The sequence below is a fragment of the Amblyomma mixtum genome, chromosome 4, assembly GCF_055824585.1.
Source record: "Amblyomma mixtum isolate Tamu chromosome 4, ASM5582458v1, whole genome shotgun sequence".
In the NCBI taxonomy this organism is placed as follows: Eukaryota; Metazoa; Arthropoda; class Arachnida; order Ixodida; family Ixodidae; genus Amblyomma; species Amblyomma mixtum.
The window spans coordinates 9582785-9605248 of NC_143015.1; the positions used below are offsets into that span (position 1 = coordinate 9582785).

The following is a 22464-nucleotide window of genomic DNA, read 5'->3' on the forward strand; positions in this document are numbered from 1 at the left end:
ATATGTCTAATTTCTCAAGAGTTTTGTTCGCTCTAGTGATGACCTCATCTGCGCTAGCTGCAGTGAACAACAGTGTCACATCATCCGCGTAAATGACAAATTTCACCGTGAGATCGATGCTTACGATGTCATTTAGGTACAAATTAAAAAGAAACGGGCCAAGAATACTCCCCTGAGGCACACCTGCAGAAATGGGCAATACATGGGACGAGTAGCCATTTAAATATACGTACTGGTTTCGATCATTTAGGTAGGATGTCAAAAGCGATAGCACAGTTCCACGGAAGCCGTACATTTCAAGTTTTTTCAGTAGGATAGAGTGATTTAAGTAATCAAAAGCTTTTGTGAAATCGACATATACCCCAAGGGCTACTTCTTTGTTTTCGAGAGATTCTAGAACAAATTCCTTTTGCTCCAGCAGTGCCATTTCTGTTGATCTGTGTTTTCTGAAGCCGTATTGCGCGTCGTGAAGGATATTGCATTGTTCACTAAAATTTGTTATTCTAGAGAGAATCATTTTTTCAAATCCTTTAGAAAAAACAGGAAGTATTGACACGGGTCTAAAGTTTGTAAATTCATTCTTACTTCCTTTCTTGTGCAGTACACTCACTTTGGCAAGCTGCATTTGCTTCGGAAATAGTCCTTGAGATAAGCAAAGGTTATATATTTGAGTTAAGCACCCTGCTATGTCTTCTATCACATACTTTACTGGTTTTATTACAATGTCGTCTGCGTCAGCACTTTTACTGTTATTTAAGGCCATGAAAACCGATATCACCTCTGACTCTGATATTGGCGTTAAGAACATAGATTTCTCGTTTCGAGTATCAAGAGTATTTGAATCGACGAAATTACTAGTTATATCTGTAAAGTGGCTGTTAAATGCATTAGCTAAATCAATGCCTGTCAATTCCTTACCCCCATTCTGAATTGTTGTTATTGGGCTTCAACCTGAAGACCTGCCCAGAAGTGCATTCAGTTTCCTCCCTTGGACATGTACACTTATATTCGGCATTGGTTTAAGACTATTGCGCTGTTAGTTGTGCACGTTCTGGGTTATTACGTTTTAGTTTTTTTAACGGCCGCCCCAAACTACCGAACGCCTCTCACATGAATCGGGCATGAACAGTAGAAGCTGGCGGTTTCGGTTCGTGAGGGAAGGCGCGCATGAGTGGACCTGCCACGTGAAAAAAGGTGGATTAGACAGACGGGAAAACCATAGCACTCTAGCCTTCTGGACTGATATAGTTTTGTTTTCTTTTTTTGCAGTGCTTTGTAGAGGGTATGCTGAACTTTGACTTGGCAACGCAGGCGTATCTTCTCGGAGAATTACTAAAGGAGGCCTTGCAAGAAGTTGGTAAGGAGCCTGTTGAATTCAGCCGGCAGCGCTAGCTGTATTAGCCTAGTTTCCCGGGTTTTGCGTCGTTGGTGTCCTCGTCGTCCACTCTACGTGCCCCATTCCGCAGAAAAGGACAGAAAACAAAATACACATTGGCAATGCCACCAGCTGGGGGTCACGTGCATTCCACAAAAAGGACTAAATTGTGCCCAAATTAAGAGAGTTTTTTGGGTTTTCAGTTATCTCTTGCCCTTCTCATTTTCGAAAAAATATTGTTCTTGTATACTGCATACTTAAAATCGGCCCATTTCTGTCACTTATTTTGCAGTCCCTAATGGAGCTTTTTAAAGAAAATTTTGAATTACGTGCTCCACTCGTGCATTAAGAATATATTTTTAGTACCGTTTCCATCCAGTCTGTGAGTGCAAAAGAGTCTCAGCCTTAAGGGTCTCATGAGACCATCGGATAAAGCTTACGCTGAGGGGTTTTCTTTTCGAGCAAAAACATAATTTTCGGATTTTACTTACACAGTGCAAGGCTGTCGTACAACTTTGTTAGTCACCACGACAGTCACCAAAACCTGCCACCACGACAGAAAATTTTCTATTGTTTTTGATGGAGAGGGCATTCCATCCCACTCTCCACCGTCCGGCGATTGGATTCTGGTATTCCTCGCATGTCATATGACTGGAACCAGCTTCCTTCTTCAATTGCCAGAATTTCTGACTCTGTATTGTTTCCGTCTGCTGTTGGCGTTTCTAATGTGCAATGTATTCTGTTTATCAGTATTCTAACTGCTATCTATGTTTTGGTAACTTATTCTCTGCTCTTGATTGTATTGTCCGTGTTATTATGTATTACCTATTCACCTCTGTAATACTTTGCCCTGGAGGTAAAATAAATACATAAAACTACTTTTATGCAAGGTGCCATCGCATCCTGCCGCCTGAAATTCCTGTACGTTATTAGGGTCCTACCTCGAGATTATCGCTGAGAATGAATTAACGTCGTAGGCGTGTATTATGTGAATCGCCAAAAAAACGGAATTTGCATTTTGCGCAAAATTTGGTGGAGGGGTTCTAGTTGCGACGTCGTCTTTTCCACTCTGATTCCCAATGTATTTCTGCTGCAGATCCTATAACGAGCATCCTGGAGGACTTGTGCTCAGCGATTCCGCTTTTGCCGGGATGCGGCATATTTGATCTAGACCACGAGGCGCTGTGCGAAGGCAAGATTGAGCTGAAGATTCCCATCACGCTGAACGTGTCACAGGTAGGTGCCATCGATAGAAGCGCGTTAATTCTAATGCCGTTATTACCTCAGGATTATGAACAGGTACAATTGAAAACGCAGTAAGTTATTTTATTTTAGTGCGGAATTGAGACCATATCATGAAAAACCACTAAGACGCTGAATGCGTGCAAAACGCAACAGTCCTCAATCACGCACTGTGAAATTTCTTCCTCAACGTCTTCCGCTGATTCGGCAGAATAAGTCGCAAAGCATAGTTCAGCTATTCCATATTTTCATCAAATAATGCTGCGTAAAAGCACCCATGTGCTGTGGTCAGACGGCTCAAAAGCAACCATATCAGTTCTCTGCCAGAAAGCGCGTAGTTCGACTTGTTGGCCGTGAGGTGGCAGGCTTTATCCACAAAGCATGAGACGAAAGGGCGGCTATCATAGAAGTGCTTTGGTCACACTTCATGTGGAAAGCTTGCACGAGGACTCATATTTGATGAATTATATAATTATGTGAAGGAAATAAAGAACTTTTACCTTCGTCTTACTTGCGGCTGTTACATTATACGACAATGCTAGAGAAATAGAACATGCACTGAAAATGTAATTTATTTTTTGACATACTATAGCATTGCTTATCGCCCAAAAGCAAAGAACCCCAGGTGGTCGAAATTTCCGGAGCCCTCCACTACGGCGTCTCTCATAGCCTTAGTCGCTTTGGGACGTTAAACCCCACAAAACCAAAACCAAAACCAATATTTGTCATCACGGAACTAAGTTGCATGTGCCGTATTTAGGAAACGAGGAAACGCAGCACATATGGCAGCATGTCTGACTACACGATAAGCTTGCGCAATCCGGGGAAACACGCCGTGGATAAGAGTGCCTCTTGGGGGTATGTCCGGCTTCAGAACGCGCATTCATCACGGCATGTTAAAGCGATACCCTCTAAATGATGTGGCAATATACTTTCGTAAACTCTTCAAAGCTCTTGCCAACTGATAACGACCGGCTGCCTCCGTGGGTACACTGTGAAACGAGAAAATATGCTCAGAAAATTTTGTTTCTTTAGGTCCTGCTCCCGCCCCGTGCCCACAGACGGAGATGACTCCCACGCGCATTTATCGCGGTGTTTTAAATATACTCCGTTTAAGAATTGCCAGCCTCTGCGAAATCGAAGCCTCTGCGTCATCTCCCACCATCAGTGACCTGCCTTCTGAACAGGGCAAGGATCCCTAGATTCGGGCTCTTCTCCACTTTCTCTCCGACTCATCAGTGGTTACGCCATCCCGCGCCCTGCACCGTCAAGCTTCACATTTTGAGATCAGAGGTAACATGGTTTATAGCCGAAATTCTCATCCTCATGGCTCCTCGTCATTCCTCGCGACCTCCGGTCCTACATCTGCTCATGTTTTCACGCTGAGTTGCAATGCGGTCACGCGGGCCTTTTCAAGACTTACACGTGCCTCTGCCTCCGATACTACTGGCGTGGCATGTACAACTCTGTTTTGAAATGCGCCGTGACGCCACACTGAATTGTCGCGGCCTCGGCTCGAAATCCCCTTAGGAAGCATTTTTTTTTTCACTCCTCATGATGTAGACAGTGCTGATGACGTTATGAGGTCACGTGGGTTTTCTTGCCGTTTCTTGTGAATGGTCGGCGCCCGACTTGTCTGATGAGCCTTGTAAGGCTTTCGGCAGAAAAACTACGGAAAGAGAATAGTTTAAGAAAGGCAGCTAAGCATTACAATTTGTCAAGATATACATCCGCTGAAGGCGCGTAGCAACCGCTGACCCTAATCTCTGTAGGGAATAAGAAGGAGTACAAGAATGTGGCGGTCAGCATTTTGCAGCTACTGTCACATCATGAATGTCAGTTTAAGTATCGCTAAAGTGGGAACCATCAACACCTGCATCTTACCTGTACTCACCTATGGGGCTCACCTATGGGGCTGAACTTATTCTGGAACGGGTTCAGAATCGTGCGGCGCGGTTTGTTACCAATAATTATTGTTTTAATTATCGAAGCAACAGTATTAAGTAGGAGCTGAACTGGGACTCTCTGGACGAGCACCGTTTACAAACAAAATTAGAATTCCTATACCGCATTTACTTCAAGAAAATTGCTATTAACCCCAAAACTTATCTGCTGCCCCCTCATTTTGCATCCAGAAGGCGCCACCACGATTGGAAAAAACGTGAAATAAAATGCAGTACTAACGTGTTCAAACACTTTTTCTTTCCGCACGCCATCAATGAATGGAATAAGCTGCCTCATAGTAATGTGCAATGCCAGTCCGACGCAAAGTTCCGAGCACTGTTGTCGGAACTGTGATGTAAACACATGTTCACCTGCTGTTTTCCTGCTTTTCCTCTTCTTGTTATTTCCCGACCAATTGACTATTGTGAATGCTCTGTTGACGCTCTTTATCATCATCTGCCATTCATTCTTTTCTATCCTGTACAAAAAGTTGGCACATGCTGTACGATTGATTGTTTATGTGTGTATTCCTCCCTGCAATTGTGCCTTCATGGCGCTGCAGGAATGTAAATAAATAAGTAAATAAAAACGCAAAGGCTGACAAAAGACCTCCCAATTAAATTCCTGACAGCGCTTCAACCTTTGGAAGGGAAAATGATGTGAGTAATGTTGAGGCAGAAAGAGAGGAGAATGGGTCACGGGATGAACGCTAGCCATTGATATGCTACTCGAAGTTTAGGTGACTAAATAGGCATGTGCAGGACATGTAATGCGAAGGCATGTTTACCAATAATTCCATAGGGTTGCGCAGTGGATCTGGAAAACACAAGAAATTGTTGGAGGGATATCGGAGAGGCCCTCGCTGTTCAGTGCTCATTGTTAGGCCGATCATGATGATGATGATGATGGCGTCTGACCCGTCTAGGGGATGGCTATGGATTCGACTGCAGAGCCAGCAGTACTGAAACCAAAGAGAGCGTAAAAAGAAGGTTACTCTTTATGATGGCGTTGATTTGAAAGGTTGGCCGTCATGCAACCGTACTGACCGTCATGCAAGAGTGGTTATTACTAACTGCTGCCTACATTCAATGTCGTGCAAGTGTGATCAGATGTTGAAACACTTCAGTTTTGATCACTCGATCTTTCTTCCTTAATTGTGCTTTTTATTTTCTTAGCAGCTTCGTGGTTCTATAATTATATTTTTTGATGCTAAGAATGCAATCAATGTACTTGGCACACGAAATGAAACTCTAGTGATGTTTCTCCTGCATGTTTTTTTGCGAGAAGGTCAGTAAAAAAGCGAAAAGATTGAATTAGCATTAAAGATCTTTTTTTCACCAGATTTCTCCTTCAGCCCCGATTACTTCAACAGTAGTTTTTACCTAACTGCCCCAATTCAAGTTTTTCATTTATTTCCTTGCATTTCCTTGCACGCACAGTATCGGTTTAAGCTACAAACTGAACTTCACTCAAAGCGTTTAATGGTGTATGGCATAAAAGGCAGTCTGTATACAACAGCACGTGGTTGAAGAGGAATTTGCAGTTTTCAGCCCTGTGTGACTTACGGTTTATGAGGTTTAACATCCCAAAGCGACTCGAGCTATCAGGGACGCCGTTGTGGAGGAAATTTCCGGAAATTTCAAACCACCTGGGGTTCTTTAACGTGCACTGACATCGCACAGCTCACGGGTCTCTAGCATTCCGCCTCCAACGTAATGCGACCGCCGCGGCCGGAGAAGGCTGCAAAAACCACTGCAAAGGCTCAGTGGTTATGGTGGTCGAGAGCTGACTCAAGAGACGCGGATTCGTCAACGCTGTGTATCTCGTAAAAGGACGTCTTGCCGGGCAAGTTGGTAACTCTTCGTCTTTGGTTACAGGCGCGAATAAAGACAAGACACAAGGCAGAAAGACGGGACGAAGCGCCACTCACAACTGATTTATTCGAAGGCAACATGCATAAATATATGCCTTCTTAGAAGCAAAGAAAACTGTCTTCTTCAAAGTTTATATGATAGCGAACGGGCCAAGGCTGAGAACAATTTTGGGACCCGTTCGCTATCATATCAATTTTGAAGATAATATTGTTCCTTCCATGTAAGACGGTATATATTTGTGCATGTTGCCTTCGAATAAATCAATTGTGAGTGGCGCTTCGTCCCGTCTTTCTGCCTTGTGTTCTGTCTTTTTTCGCGCCTGTAACCAAAGATGAGATGTGTATCTCATTTTTGTGTGTTGTTTTGTACACTAGTATGCCAAAGGTAAAATGCGCCCTCAAAGTTCTTATTGTCAGACTTTATGTCATTGAAATCTGCCTCTTTATTGCAGTGCTTGGGAGGCGTGCCTATAGTTTGCATAGAAGGCGAGGTGATAACGGTAAGTTCTCACGTCCTCTGCTTTTAGTGCGGACAATTCGATGGAGAGGCATATATCGATTACAAGTACTATTTCTTTCCTTTAAGGAGCCCCTGCTGAAAGGCTTCACAGAATTTGTAGCGGTAAGTCGGGCCATTATCTACCATTGTAATGAGATATTGCAATCATGGTAGGAAATAGAAACAATGCCAATGAACGTGATCAGTATATGCCTTCAGCAAGGAGATCATGGACATGAATTCTATGACATCTGCGTCTGCACGCACCTAAGGCACATGTGATCATGGCTCTCAGGCCTAAAGTGGCGCTCTGCAAAAACCTAGATTGGTCTCTAATGTTGCACCCACCACCAAGTATCACTTCTGTAAAATGCACGCATATTTTAATTGCAATTTGCACATAAAAATTCCCAGTCATGTTTCCGACAGCGCCCGATTAAACTGACAACAATGCTTAGGTGTTGTGCTGTCTTCTGTTTTCATGCATAGAAAACCGGCGTTCGTCAATAACAGGTCAAGCGAGAAGAGGGAAGATCTTCGCACACAGTTATTGAAATTGAAATTGAATGTTTATTTCTCCACACACATTACAGTGGAAAAAGGGGACACGGGGCAAAAAAGCTGCCTAATGCAGCTTGAAGTAGCACCCAGTGCCGAATGAATACGACAGCAGTGTGTTCTGCGAACATCAGGCTTGAGGTGAGCTTAATATTCCCATCAAAACAAAGAACGAAAAAGGAACACAACAGCTTAACCCTGACCGCTTATACAACAACAGAGATGCACATAAATAATGGGAACAATATACAATACAATACATCAAACATATTTATAATGATGCCACAATATATTTGAAAATGCACATGACAAATAATAACTGTTTCTTTGAGATGTCTTGTATAAGAACATTATTTGCTGCAAATATGTTAAGGTAATTTCCTGGGTTATAGGATAAGGTACGATATAAAGTACGGCAACAGGGCAGAAGCCAAGGTAAAAGACATCGAGTGATGTACACTGGTGTGTATTGATGTAGATTAAAGCTGCAAGGAACAGTTGATTATTTGTTTTAACTACATTTTTGTATGCACACAACAATATGAACAGGTGCAATATATCAACAGACAAAATACCATATTGCTTAAAGTAAGGACACCCATGGGAATGCCAGGGTACATTTGCAATCAATCTGACAGCATGTTTCTGTGCAACTAAGATTTTGTGTTTGTTATGTTTTGTTGTGGTATCCCAGACACTTATGCAGTAGGTAACGATTGGAAGTAAGTATTCATTATAGATAGAGAATCTTTATCTTTGTTGGAAGTGTGTATCTATGTCGACACAGGGCACCATTGACTCGGTTCATTTTCTTGCGGATAGTGTTTATATGTTTGTCCCAACTCAGAGTTTCCGTGAACACCACACCAAGGCATTTTATAGTGCCTACAACTTCAATTCTAGTGTCACCCAGCATGAGATCAAAATTCATGAAGATAGGCTTGTTCTTTGGATGGAAGATAATTGCACAGCTTCTTTCTCTCTATTTCAGATTAGGAGTTACAAAACAAATAACAGGCTAAAAGAGCATGCTCGCAAAAATAATATGGGAGCAATTATTTTATGTAAGGAAGTAAAATCATTGGACTTACAATGTCCTTAAAATGTGTTGAAGTTTGGGGGACCAGTATTCAGCCCCCCACTACCGCACCACGGCTGCAGCTTCTTCGCTCGCTACCGCGGAGGGGTTCGTGCTCTACAGAGAAAAGGGAGGGACGACAAATAGTGATCACTCATATCCTATTTATTACACTTGCATGTAATACACACAGCGGACCAGCTAGCTACAAAACATCAAACAGGCGTTCCTCGGAAGTAGGAGGCTCCCTAAGAAGGGCTCAATGGTGTAGAAGAGGTCTTGGATGACGAGGCGGGCGGTGCACGCTGCCAGAAGGCGTTGGCGGTGCGAAGCGAGAGTTCTGAAAGCGGCGTCGTCACTTTTTTTTAGTTCGCAGCACAAGTTTCGACTAATGATGGACACGGCAGCACCAGTGTCAATAAGCGCGTCAACAGGAACACCTTCAACCAGCACTTCAATAACGCTCATAGGAGCGGCGGGGTTGTCGGCATAATCTTTCTTAGCACGGTGCAGCTCAGTAGTCCAGCGTTCGTGAGCGCAAAACTGAGCTTCGTCAGCTTCGTATTTCTTCCTCTTTCTGCCCTTCGTCGGCGCTGGGGCATCAAACCCCAACTGTTTGTCTTACAGTTGTAGTAACTTCTGATAGTATATTTGAGTAGCTGCAGGGAAGCGTTGCACGTCTGATAAAGAACTTTTATGTTGGAAGATGACATGGCTCACCGTGATTATTTGCAAATGTTCTTAACACTTTTTTCTTGCAACACCAACAGTTTGCTCTAGTTATGAGTGTACCAGTTTCCCTCAATTGAGCGCAGTGTGACAGCTAATCAAAGAGAAGTGCGTGATACAATATCGCTTTTAATTATGTAGGAATAAGGAAGTTCACTTAATTTGTATATATATTCGACAGTTTTGCTTATCTATCCATGCATTATATCATATCATTTTGGAAGCATATCCCCAAGGATTTCTGAACTGCGACCTCTCGTAATCGCACGCCGCCGGCGCGGCCGGGTTCTCCGCTGAATGGGTGCCTTAAAGCCGGCACGTTAATTATCTTCATATAATCCGTATCACATAAGCTGCTCTATAAGAGCGAAAAGTGGCACAATTTCGTAATTTATAAATATACACTAAATCATATATTTTGGCACTACACAGAGGTCTAGACAACTTTCTGCTGAAAAAAGTTTCTGCGATTACACACGTTGTAGCGTGGGCTACGAGCGATTGTGGGTTCGCAGTGTACTTTTGCAATGGAAAAGCATTTAGTCTGAATGATGCGCCCGGCAGTGCATGAGTGTGTAACTATTGTGCTTCTGTTCTAGGAGAGGTACATGGAGTTCCCTATGGTGCAGGCGTGAAAGGCAGTTTCTGCAACAAGTTGTGCAGGCTCCATTGACAGTGAACAATTACTGATGTCTCTGAGTTTCGTGTGACTCATTCAAAAGCCGACAAATGTTGTTACGCATTCTATGCTGAGATGCATGCCATTTGATCCATGACTCATTTGCAGATCACACATAATTGGACATTTATTACCAATTTGTTTGTATTTGTATTTCTTTGTTCTCACTTTTTCACGCGCGGACGAGGCGGATCCGCCGCACCGCTGCTGTTTCTCGCTTTTCCCCGCCACGTCGCATTCTTTGTATTTGACGCGTGTGCGCTAATTTAGGCAAACTGGCTTTTGAGGCACACTTTGATAGTTCTATTCATTTATAGTGTGAGAAGTTGTGGGTTTTAATTGGGTACATAAATACGCTCTCCCCGTTTAACCGCGGCTGACACCGTTCAAGCCGCCGGACCCCACCCCGTGGTCGCGTACGTTACCGAGCGCACGCCGACCACGGCGGGACTTGCTCTGAGGGAGCAAAGGGACGACACTGGCTGACACAAACAAGGCGTTTATTGCTACAACAACAGTAACGCCAGCTAGTAACAAAATACGCTGAGAAATCGAGGACGTGCGACTCACCACCACGGCTACGAGTGAATGTTCGCCCACGCTAGGGCAAGGGACACTCCGCGGCCAGACAGGACGAGGTGCAGGGGAACGTTCCTCCCCACGAGGCTTCGCACCAGCCGGCGAAGAGCGGAGCCTCGCGCCGATCGTCAGCGCGCGTCCCCGTTCCCGAGCCAAAGAGGGTCGTCTCTACCCCGTGCGCGCAGCAAACACGCCATCCGTGGCGCTCCTGTCGCTGCGACGCCGGCTCCCTCCCTTGTTAGTTACAGTAACTGACACAGCTAAAGAGGTTAAGCAAACAAGACAGGGAGAATGAGGGGCTCGTTATAAATATAAGAGAAGCCAACAGCCACAGAAACCAAGGGGCACAGGGGATTTTTAATTTATTTATTTATTTTGTGCTGTTGCTCGATTTAGGATATTACTGAATATGTTATCGCTTAAAGCTAATTGATTAGAAAAGCAGAAGAAAAAACAACCACGTGCCGCCGGTGGGATCCGAACCGAAGCGTGGCGGTGGGATTTGAACCGAAGCGTGTCTTTGTAGTAGAGCATCCGCCTCGCATTCGGGAGGTGCTGGGTTCGATCCCCAGTGCCGCCAGGTACCCAGCGGTTTCTTTAAAGGGATACTGAGGCGGTTTTCGAATCAGCTAACCTTCTAGGGTTTTGAAGTAGTGTCATTGCTGATCACGTCTGTGAAATTATTTTTTTCGATTTTGGCTAAAACAGTGGCGCAATCACCAATTAAAAATGCGATGTTTAAATTTCCCGCGCCCCGCGCGAGCGCCAGAGAGGGGAACAGCGGAGAAGGAAACCTCGTCCATGTCGGCCAGCGTGACGTTATGTTGAGGACCCGGGGATGCTTCGGCGCACCCGAGCGCGCTTCAGCGCGCGTTGTTTCTCGTGCTGCATGCGTTGTTCCTCGTACTGCGTGCGTTGTGACGTACAAAGTGTGTCAGCCGACCTTGAGAATCAGATTCAACAGGTACTACTCTGCGTTCGTGTCCACGAACAACTACGGCCGCGACTGTGTCGTCTTCCACTGTTTTCCGCAAGATCACAAGCTCGCAGCGCAACCGCTCGCTGCTGTGACGAAGAATTCAAGTCGACTAAAGCAATCTTACTCTGCTCGAAACACTTTCGTAAGAGCGGCTACAGGCAGAGCTTGTCCTAGTGTGATCTCTGGAGATTTCTGTCGAAAAGACGCGACTGAACCATGACACAGTTCCATTGATTTCCTCGCGCATAAGAGGCGTGTCACCATTCCGAAGAAGCGCCTCTTTTGAAAGTAGAAACATGCTCACTTAGCCCCTGAAGAAACCTTATAGAGGCTTAAGCATGTGTCGCTCTCCTCAGCTTAGGTGCGGCCAGACCGCCTGAGACGTGCTCAGCAAGGCTCGGTTAGTGATTTTATACTCGGTTCGACGTGTCCAAGCAAACAAGCAAGCAATCAAGCAGAGCAAAGCACAATAAAGCAAAGCAAAGCAAGCAAGCATCGAAGCTCTTCATATGCGGCATCTCGTTTAATCCTAGCTAAGCAATTAAAATGAAAGCGTTCGACGTTGATTTCGGATGCAAATTTATGACAGAAATGAATGCCAACCGAGTTTTTGCAAAAAAACACCGCAACCTTACTCGGTTTCTTCATCAAGTTGTGGCAGCGGGCGAGTTGCAGCTAGCTTGGCTTTTAAACACACATATAGTTGGCAACTACTTCACTGAACCTAAACTGCAAATCTAGGAAGGGCGAACGTTTCCGAGGCAGCGATTAATATTTTCTGGCATCTGCTGAACGCGCCAGGAGTGAAGCGTATTTGTGCGCGTATTTGGCTTGGTTTCCAGCGCACCATGATTGCGTCACTATCTTGTGGTCACATGCCTCGCAGTGCTTGGCCACTGCGCTTCGCTAATTTTGACACCAACTTTGTGCTCCTTCATCGTTTCCTTGAAATACTTTCTTGCCCCAACCTGCAACGCCGGGTACTGAGAACGGGATTTTTGGACACAGTGCTTTGGGCCTTTTCTTTAGGATGACGCTCTTCCGGGCGAGCCAGGAGGCGTCCGGTGGTGGTAATTGACTTGAGTATTGTTCGCACCCCTTCCTTTCCGAGAATACGAGTCGAGGTTGTGCTGGCACCTTTTACGCATGGTCTGCATCGCGTCTTTGACGTTGGCGTATGCTTGTGCTATTCATAGAATTTTTTGCTTGTGTCTTTTTTGGTTTCAGGCGATACGTGGAATGAGCAAACTGTAGTATCCTTTTCTTCGGTGGTCAGTAAAAAAAAATAGTCGCCGTATTCGCTTTTACAACGACGCGGAAAGCTGCGATCTGCCCTCAACGCAGCGCCGGATCAGCATCAGCAGCTTCTCCAGTCCTCAAAGTGACGTCACAACCTCTCTTGACCAATCACGGGCGGCGGCGCGCCGCGCGGCGTGCCCCGCGGCACAGGCCGCATATTTCGGCTAAAAAAGGCAATTCGCGCTTGTTTTTGCCTTATTTGGATGCGATATTCCAGTATACAGCATGAAAAACTATAGGATGCCGCTGCCAGCCCAATTTTCAGAAAAAGTGCTTCAGTCTCCCTTTAATGGGTACAAGATTTCCCCTGGCCTGGTGCTCGGCTCTTCTAGGGTGACAAGCTTGGGAAAAGGGTCTTAGACCAAACAGTTGCCTTGACGGATGAGTGATAAGTTCTCCCGCCAAGCAACCATAAGTCCGCCTCGTGCGGCATAAGCCCAATTTGTGGCCCTTTTTTTTCTGTAAGGCGCAGCTTTTCAATTTCTCAAGTTGGCGCAGTGCCACTGAGCTCCCGTTAGAGCGAACTCGTTTAAACTTCATCGAACTCTCCAAACTCCGTTGAACCTGTAAAGTCTGAACTGAATCACGAACCATCTTTGCAGGCTGATGGTGTTCGAAACTGGTTTTGCCCCCGAAAGGACACAGCGGGGTTTGCGGAGCCTCTTCCAAGCGCACACCCGTGAAGAAGCCGGGCGCCGGGCCGGGGGTGGCTTGTACCCATTTTTACCGGTGGGTGTCCGGCGGTGGGTTTCGAACCAACCACCTACCGCAGCCGAGGCGGTCTGGGCGGTCTGGCCTAGTGGTCTGGGCGTCCGCTTCGGCTGCGGGAGGTGGTTGGTTCGAAACCCACCGCCGGACACCCACCGGTAAAAATGGGTACAAGCCACCCCCGGCCCGGCGCCCGGCTTCTTCAGGGGTGTGCGCTTGGAAGAGGCTCCGCAAATCCGCTGCGCCCCTTCGGGGGCAACCTAGTTTCGAGCACTCAGCCTGCAAAGGTGGTTCGTGTTTCACTGCAAAGTAAGGAGTTCCGACTCAAAACTCGTACGCTCTAACCAGCGTGTCTCAAGACAAACACTGTAAGCGATCCTTCGTTTCGAAGAGAAAACTTCAGAGTATCACAGCTGACTAGACAGTCCGGTTTTTCCGGCTGTCTGACTTGCGAGAAAAAAAAAAAAAAAAGGCCACAAATTGGGCTTATGCCGCACGAGATGGACTTATAGTTGCTTGGCGGGGGAACTTATCACTCATCCGCCAAGGCAACTGTTTGGTCTAAGACCCTTTTTCTCAAGCATTTCACCCTAGAAGAGCCGAGCACCAGGCCAGGGGAAAACTTGTGCCCATTAAAGAAACCGATGGGTACCCGGCGGCACTGGGGATCGAACCCAGCACCTCCCGAATGCGAGGCGGATGCTCTACCACAAGGCCACACTTCGGTGCACTGCACGAGAGCGAACCACAAAGGACTAGTTGAGGGTGCATTGCGGGGAAGCGAACCTCAGGGGACGAGTAGAGCGCGTCCCCATAGCACGCACATTTGTCTCTGGCCTCCTGCATTTGTGTAACGGTCAGAGCACGACGCTCCAGCTACGCTGCATACGTGGCCCTCGTCTGTCCTCGAATACATTTTAATGCAGACTTGTCTCCTAAGCCACTTTAAAACACGCGCATCACTTCTTCAATGACAAGTGTTATTGGAAGTCAGAGAGTACTCAATGTTCTGCTAAGTAATTAACTTTTCAAGAATTCTTAACAATGGGGCCCTCTAAACAGCCTTCTATGTATGCTGCTTTGAATAATTCAGATTTCCACGCACAGCGCCAAATACTTCTTCACTCTCTCGTGCTTTAACATACGATTGTAGTTTTCATTTATATACGTATTTTGCCGTGAATATATTTAATTAAATATTCGTCATAAAATTCGTTGCATGTTTAAATGGACTCAGAGCCCCTTAGCAGAGAGCATGAAGTAAACTCGTAGAAGAAGAGCGGTTGGACGTACAGCTGCAAAATGATGTGGGCGCATACATTGAAGACACGGAACTGAGAAGTGCATCTCGATTAGGGCTGAAGAGTTTTGCTCGGTTCTGACGGCGATATCATGCGGAAGGCACGATTTATACTTTTCATTTTTTTATTTATCATCATCACCATCAGCCTCGCTACGCCAACTCTAGGGCAAAGGCCTCACCCATGCCTCCCCAATTAACTCTGTGCTTTTCCAGCTGCGGCCTCCGTATCCCTGCAAACTTCTTAATCTTATCCCCCCACCTAACTTTCTGCCACCTTAACCTAACTTTTGTTATATAGCCGGCCCTAGAGGTGCGGCAAAGAGAGCGCGCATGTGTTCTCTTTGCTGCTTCTGTTTCGGTAAGAAACGAAATGCTTAGAGTGACGGACATGTGCTTTTCTCATCAGCCATAATAAGCTGAGGAGTAGCACAGCATGTCATTTTGTACAGCGCATGCCCATCGCTGCTGCAAGGATAAACCTTACGTATTCTTTAGCCAGTGCTGCTTCATTTACGCCAATATGTGAACGCTTCTTTTCAGTGTCTCGTCACTTCAACAGTGAAGCTTGGACTAGGCGGGACGACCACCGAGCTCGTGTGCTACATCGCCAACATTCCCGAATTGCTATTCGGGACGAAGTTGACTAACAATTTCGGGCTAACAACTCCGCTTGTCACCGCTGTCCAGGACACATTTGGGGTCACATGCAACAGTACCGCCATGGCTGATGGAAGGAGCCTGTAGGCATGACCCTGTCAGCCTTGTGACGAGAAATTTCAATCAAAAATAAAGGGGACGAAGTGATCAATCCTTGTCAATTCCAACAAGCACTGTGCGACGCACACCGTCAGGAATAAACGCTTCGGGTGCGTCATTTAGCTTGCAGGTGCATGTAGCAATGCATGGATGAATGTTACAATCGTAGCGTAATCCTTGGAAACGATGTGGCAGCAGTTGCGGCCATGTTCGGTATTCTTTGCCGCTGTGTTTCTCTAATCAATATGCATAAAGCCGGTACCTACACATTTTTATTACTTGAATCCGGAAGATGTATTACTAGGTCGCTATCCCACAGTTCAAGCCACCGATCCTCCAACCGTTCTAACGCGATAGCGTTAAGGGCCCCCTGTCGCAGAAAAGCCGGTGTCGACGAAAAATCCCAGAAGCATTAATAAATAAGACCGAGTAAGAAATAGGTCGAGTTGGGGAATCGAACCAGGGCCTCCGGAGTGCGAGACGAGCACGCTAACCACTCCGCCACGCCAGCTGGATGGTTTGGAATAAACAAAGGCGCGTCTAGTGAATGCCATGTCTTCGTTCACTCCCACCTTCCTCCTTTCCCGTTACGGCGCAGTTCAGGTGTACACCGAAAAAGGCGAGGCAGATACATTTCCTTTCCTCAAAGACCAATTTACCGACGAGCAAGGCGTAGAGTCGAACGGGCGATGGCGTTCTGTGGGCTCCCTGGCAGCGTTGCAAGACACTGTCACGTTCCGCTCTTAAAGGCGAAGCTTAAGCGTTCTCCAAATTTTTTTGCTAGTGTACTACCGCAGATGCACCCAAATGCGTCTATGTCTGGCTGAGTACTGCCACATTCTATATAAATATGCTGCGTATGGATCGGTATGAAAGCATTTTCAAACTACTTGTTGGCGTCAGCCGCCAGACACAGTGTACTTTACACAAAAAAACGTTCATAGAACGTTCCTGGCGTTGGCGTAGATGTCCATACAACAAGGGTCTATGGAAGACAAATACGATTGTGTCCACACCGCACCCCCACCCCATGCTTGCGTGAGGGGTAGAAAAATTGGTGGGACACATAAGCACAGTGTAGAAGCGTCCGCTGGGTTCCCGCGTTACGCAGCATAGCGCAAAAGGTTATAGATTTTTCCTCCTTTTCTAGCATTCTGATAAAATTGCGCAGAAAAATGCAAAAAAATGTATTTCAGCCAACTCGCCCAACTTTCTGCTCTCCTTTTCTAGCCCCTCTTTCAATCTGAAAAAAAATATGTATATTTGAACATACTTGTGCACTGAGATTGTGTGCGCTTAGTAGGTGTGCACTGGCAGTCAAATATAATCCGAAACGCTGTATTACATTGTTCTTCGAAGCTTTCAATGTGGCTGATAGGGTTCTAAGGATAATAAGCTGTGCGGGCGAGGTAAAGTTGTGCGAATACGACGATGCTGTATCAGTGCTTCGAGGATTTCTTTTAGCTGCGTGATTTACTCCTCTCCGTCTCAGAGCCCAGACTGGCGCATTTGCGTCAACATTGCTATTATCCACTGTACTGCATCCAAGGGTAGGGGTGCAGTTGGAATGTGCGCACCAGTGCGTTCCTGTTGAGGCGTGGACACGTCGTTCAGCAGTGCGTACGGAAGTTACGCCTACTTTCATAATATTGATACGAGGTGGCAAGCCAAAGAACAGAACGACATGATGACCGATGAAATATGATTTTAATGGCTGCCAGCCTAGCGCGAGCGCTCCGTTCCGCGCCACAGCCCGTTTCTTCGTCATCTGCTTCGTAACATTACCTCCGGCCACCGAGTGATCATCCCGATCGATTGCTTCGATTCTCAAGAGTGAGCTGACAATGAACATGGCCATAAAGGATAGAAGGAGATGAAAGGCTTGCCACCACGATGGATCAGATGTTCTGATGGAGAGTTGCGCCCGGAGCTTCAGGGCCAGCGTTCGGTCGCCCAGAGCCGAAGGTCAAGGTTTATGGACTCGTCGGACAGCTTGGGCGGGGGTGCCGTCTTGGTTCAAATTCAAATTCAAATTCTTTATTTACATTTAAAAGTACACAAAGATGTGTCCAAAACTGTCTGGACCCGTAGCCGTAGGCTAGTGATGGGTCCAAAAAATGAAATACAATCATACAGACACTCCAGTACAATGGAATTAGAACTTGTAACAACTATAGGGAAGATACGTGTGCATGAATACAAGTGCAGAAATGGGGAGAGAAAAAAAAACATTACACGGAACAACCTTATAATATGAAAAACATCGTCGATGTCCAAAAAAGAAATAATAATAATAATAATAAAAATGAATGCGCGCAGCAGGTTGAGTAAGCATTAGTTCTTAGTATGTATGTGCCGAAAGAATTTTTTTGCTGTAGGAGTAAAATTTTGAGCGTATTTTACTTCGTGGGGAAGGGCATTCCATATTTTTGCACCAATAAAAGCGAGCTGTCGTTCTCCATATACGCTGTGAGTGGGTGGATGATTAAAGTTTCCAAGCGTTACATTCCTGGTGGGACGTGATGACGTGTGAAATAGGGATATATGGAAAGGATGGTTGTATCTTACGATGCTGTTTACGGTAGTAGCTGTTTTTAGCAGGCGTAGTGAATCGAAACGTAGTATCTGTAAGTCTTCGAATAATTATTTGCTGGGATGATCCGGTCGTTGCTGGACAAGGTCGTTGCTGGAGCTGGACAAGTTGGCGCATGATGTGAAAGACTGCAAAGCAAACGCCTTGCGAATGTTTTTTTCTGCAAAAACGCACAAGGAGGTGTGCCCTTTCAGAGACATAGTCACGGAACGGGGGAGCTGTCAAGAGCTGGTCAGCAGGTTCCTACAGCGTCATCTTAATAGCCTCGCCCCGGAAGACCCCTACAAGGTAGCTTACTCGGGAGTGGTTGCGGCTTCCTTGGAGGAAGGGATTTCAGCGGCCAACAGCGCAATTTCTCTGGACGTGGACGAACTGTTTTATTCCATACCCCATGATGAGTGGTTTTCTGCTGTACGAGAGTTGATAGAGAGTACGGGACTCATTAGTTTTCAGAACGCCTGTGGTGTGTCCGTGGATTCCTTTTTAGAGCTGCTTAAGTGCTATTTGGAATCCACCGTGGTTACTTACGACAACAACCTGTATGTTCAAAAACGAGGTACTTGCATTGGGTCCTGTGTGGCTTCAGTTCTAGCTGAAATTTTTCTGGCCCAATTTTATAGAAGGCTATAGCAGGAACTGAGCTCTGCAGATCGGGGGGTGGTGAAAATTTACAGATATGTAGACGACTTTCTGGTTTTCCTAAATGTCCCTGTTGAAGAAACCCTCGACTCTGTTGAAGATGCGGTGATGGGGATGTTCATGAATTGCTCTGACTCCCTGAGATTCACTGTTGAACTTCCGAAAAGTGGATGCATTCAGTTTCTTGGCCTGCGGTTGTGCCTTCGGGGAGTCGACCACTTCTGTTGGGCCTACATGCCGAGGTCGAAGAAGGCTATTCTACCTTTCGCGTCCTCTCATTCCAAGTTATTCAACAGGAGCTTGGCGTCCTCATGTCTTCGGTTCGCCTTGTCTAAGTCGTGTCTACACAAGGTTGATGAAAGTTTTGACTCACAAGTTAGTAGGTTGAAGGAGTCGGGTTTCCCGTTGGACCTAATCAGCGCAGTGTCTGAGTCGTTACTAAAGCGCCACCGAAAGAAAAAGGAACCGGAGAGTGAACTGGGTGCCCAAGAAGTGAATTCCTCCAAACAGGCCTTCGAGGTGATACCTTACATGCACAGGGTGTCACATAATCTTCAGAAGGTAGCCCAGAAGGCTGGTGTTCGCCTCGTGTTTACCGCACCGCATAAGCTTTCCAAGCTGTGCAGGCTTGTTGCCGAAGGGCGCACGAAGAAAACTTCCTGTGGGAACAACCACCAGACCAAGTTTGTTCCTTGCGCGACAGGTGTCGTGTATCGCATTCCCCTTAGCTGCGACCGGATTTATGTGGGCCAGACGGGGAAATGTGTGAATGAAAAGTTGCGCGAACACGCAGCGTCGCTAAGGACGGGTCGTGGCTCGAACCTCCCCCTGCATTGCAAAAAATGTAAGGATTGCGAGGGCGGCTGTCTGCCCAACTTGGGTGCGACAAGTATCATAGGCGCGGTAAAAAAAGAGTGGATAGAGAGATATTGGAGGCCTCGAACATAATCGCCGCAGGTGACGACTTATGTGTCAGTTCCACGTCGGTGTTTTTGCTGGAAAAAAAGCGCAAGTTCCTCGGTATCTGTTAGCAGGAGTGGCAGCGCTTTCATGCAGGTTTCGCCTATCGCATGTGCTGTTTATGTGCTTCGGTCATCTTAGGGGTTTAGGTTCTTGTCTTAATTCTTGTCTAACATATTTTTTAAAAATAGTTTTATCTTGGATTAGTCCGTTTGTCTATCGTACAGCAATGTCACGTTTTTATTTCGGTTTTTATCTCGTTGACACGTGCTTAATTTCCTGGCGCATGCTTACCGAGTGAGAAGTGTTTTTCGACCAAGCTTCAGTTGCTAGTGCGCTCTTGTCCTGTCCGTTCTCCCTGTGTTCTGCGTGTTTTTCTGTGCACCGTTTTTAGATGGAACTTTATGCTGATACATTCGGTTTTCTGACTCTTCGCTTTTTCTTAGGATACCTGTATGATCTATCCACAAGGCAGATGACAAAGGTTGTGATCGGTCATTACTTCCTCTACCCGTACATCTGCAACCTTACCTAGCCTTTCTTGATACCAGTGCATTAAAGCGACTTCAGCGGATGTCGTCGATTCCACTTAAAACAACCGCAGATATAACGAACGCTCGCTTACTACGAAAGGGTGCGGAGCTGCCGTCAAAATGTGCAAAATGGCAATGGCAATTCATCGCAGATACAGAGAAGAACTTTGGCCGCATTACTCGGCTACAGTGAACGAGGAGGCGCCGTAAACTACCCCCCAAGTTGAAGATGTAGTGCTTTTAGTGGGCGCAGAAATGAAAGAGCGGTTCTGAACCTTCACGACACTGCCCGGAAAAGAACATTTCAACCAAAAAATGTAATAAAAGGCGGCACTGCAGTACGCAGCGCTAACCGGAAAGTCCGGCGTCCGGTAACACTGTAAACGATAGCGTAAACGGTAACGTAAATAAGGTAGCAATATGCTATAACTCTCTTCTGAGGCAGTAAGCAACCGCCGGCCAAGCCCGCGTCGATGGCCTACGAGGGAAATCACTTCCTGCGTGCTCGTCGGCTGGGAAAAGCATCCCAAATGGAAGAAGCACAGTGCGCGTGGTAAAAGGGCACGGTCGAAAGCGAAGCTACTGACCAAGGTCGTGGATCAACAGCAGTGATTTGAGAATTTTGAAAGCCTTGCTGTCCATTCTGGTCACGTAGTATGCATAGCCCGCCCAGTCGGCAACATCTTTTGAGCTGCTACCACGTGCAGGCAGCGTCATACAGCGGACAGTGCGACTGATGCACTCTGTGCCGCGAGAGCTCCGCTACTTTCGTCGCTGCATGAGCCCACGAATGGCAGAAGCAGCTTGAAAACAAACGTGACCAGACGCACGTAGATTTGTACAACGCTTCGTTGATCCGTAGCTGGCCAGATGTTTCCTCGGAAAACTACGTTCCTGCGGACCACAAAATCGCAGAAGCACAAGCTCTGACGAGGACCTTGAACACGAGCATTCCCGTACCTCCATGCATCTTATGCGGCCGACCTGCCATCAGCTGCCGCGGACACTAGAACCACTATTAGTTATACCCCGTTCCTGAGTTTGACAGTTGGCAGCAAGGGTTTCGATGAGGATTAAATGACTGGCATAGATAGCATGGAAGGAGCCGCGGCAGGCTCTGATTTGCACAAGTAGGCGCGCATAACGCAGTTTTATAAGAAATAAATGCCGCTTTTAGCGGCCTTAGTATTTTTAGCTGTTATACAGAAAGTCCTCTTACTACAAACATCGGATATAACGAACAGAATCGTTATAAACAATCTGTCTGCTTCGATCGCCGAAAATGTCTCTTTCAACAATACTTTGATTTGAGCTAGTTGGTTGTAGCATGACATGTTTACGCAAAAGGCGTACTGGCGCTAAAAAACGAAGACAACACACACAACAGGACAGGACTGGCGCCAACTTCCAACTAGTTTATTCACAGAAAAAAACCACTTAAGAACTACACTGCATGCAAAAATATACAGACAAACCATAAACAAGGGGTGATTTAACAAAGGTGCACGTGCCATACGGACCAAAGGAATGATTATAACGCTGCAAGAGACCCACTCAGAAACCTAATCTCTTCTTCTGACAATGACACAGATGGCTTGCTTATGCAGATATCGCCCCTCTGCTTGACCCACCACCAAATTCATTGCAAGATCAAAAGACAGATTAGAGCGTGAAATAATAGAAGCCTATTACATCAAGCAGAGGGGCGATATCTGCATAAGCAAGCCATCTGTGTCATTGTCAGAAGAAGAGATTAGGTTTCTGAGTGGGTCTCTTGCAGCGTTATAATCATTCCTTTGGTCCGTATGGCACGTGCACCTTTGTTAAATCACCCCTTGTTTATGGTTTGTCTGTATATTTTTGCATGCAGTGTAGTTCTTAAGTGGTTTTTTTTGTGAATAAACTAGTTGGAAGTTGGCGCCAGTCCTGTCCTGTTGTGTGTGTTGTCTTCGTTTTTTAGCGCCAGTACGCCTTTTGCGTAAACATGTCTCTTTCAAGCTTTTTTCAGATGATTGCATACTTTTTAAGACAATAAATAACCAGAACGATCACTACATCTTGCAAAATGCGCTTCTAGCTGTTCATCAGTGGTGCGTAAAATGGGATATGCAACTAAACCTTGATAAAACTGTTCTCTT

At 46.1% G+C, this 22464-nt stretch overlaps 1 protein-coding gene across 3 annotated transcripts in view; it reads left to right on the forward strand.

The window, feature by feature from the left end:
- Positions 1-15649, forward strand: part of LOC149345655 (uncharacterized) — a 53174-nt gene extending 37525 nt beyond the window's left edge. For all 3 annotated transcript variants that reach the window (XM_089586158.1, XM_089586159.1, XM_089586160.1), the window contains 5 exons: positions 1270-1357; positions 2472-2611; positions 6887-6934; positions 7021-7056; positions 15386-15649. In XM_089586158.1, coding sequence (XP_089442284.1) covers positions 1270-1357; positions 2472-2611; positions 6887-6934; positions 7021-7056; positions 15386-15589 — 516 coding nt within the window. In that variant the 3' untranslated portion in view covers positions 15590-15649. The remainder of the gene's footprint in view (positions 1-1269; positions 1358-2471; positions 2612-6886; positions 6935-7020; positions 7057-15385) is intronic.
- Positions 15650-22464: the final 6815 nt, after the last annotated feature.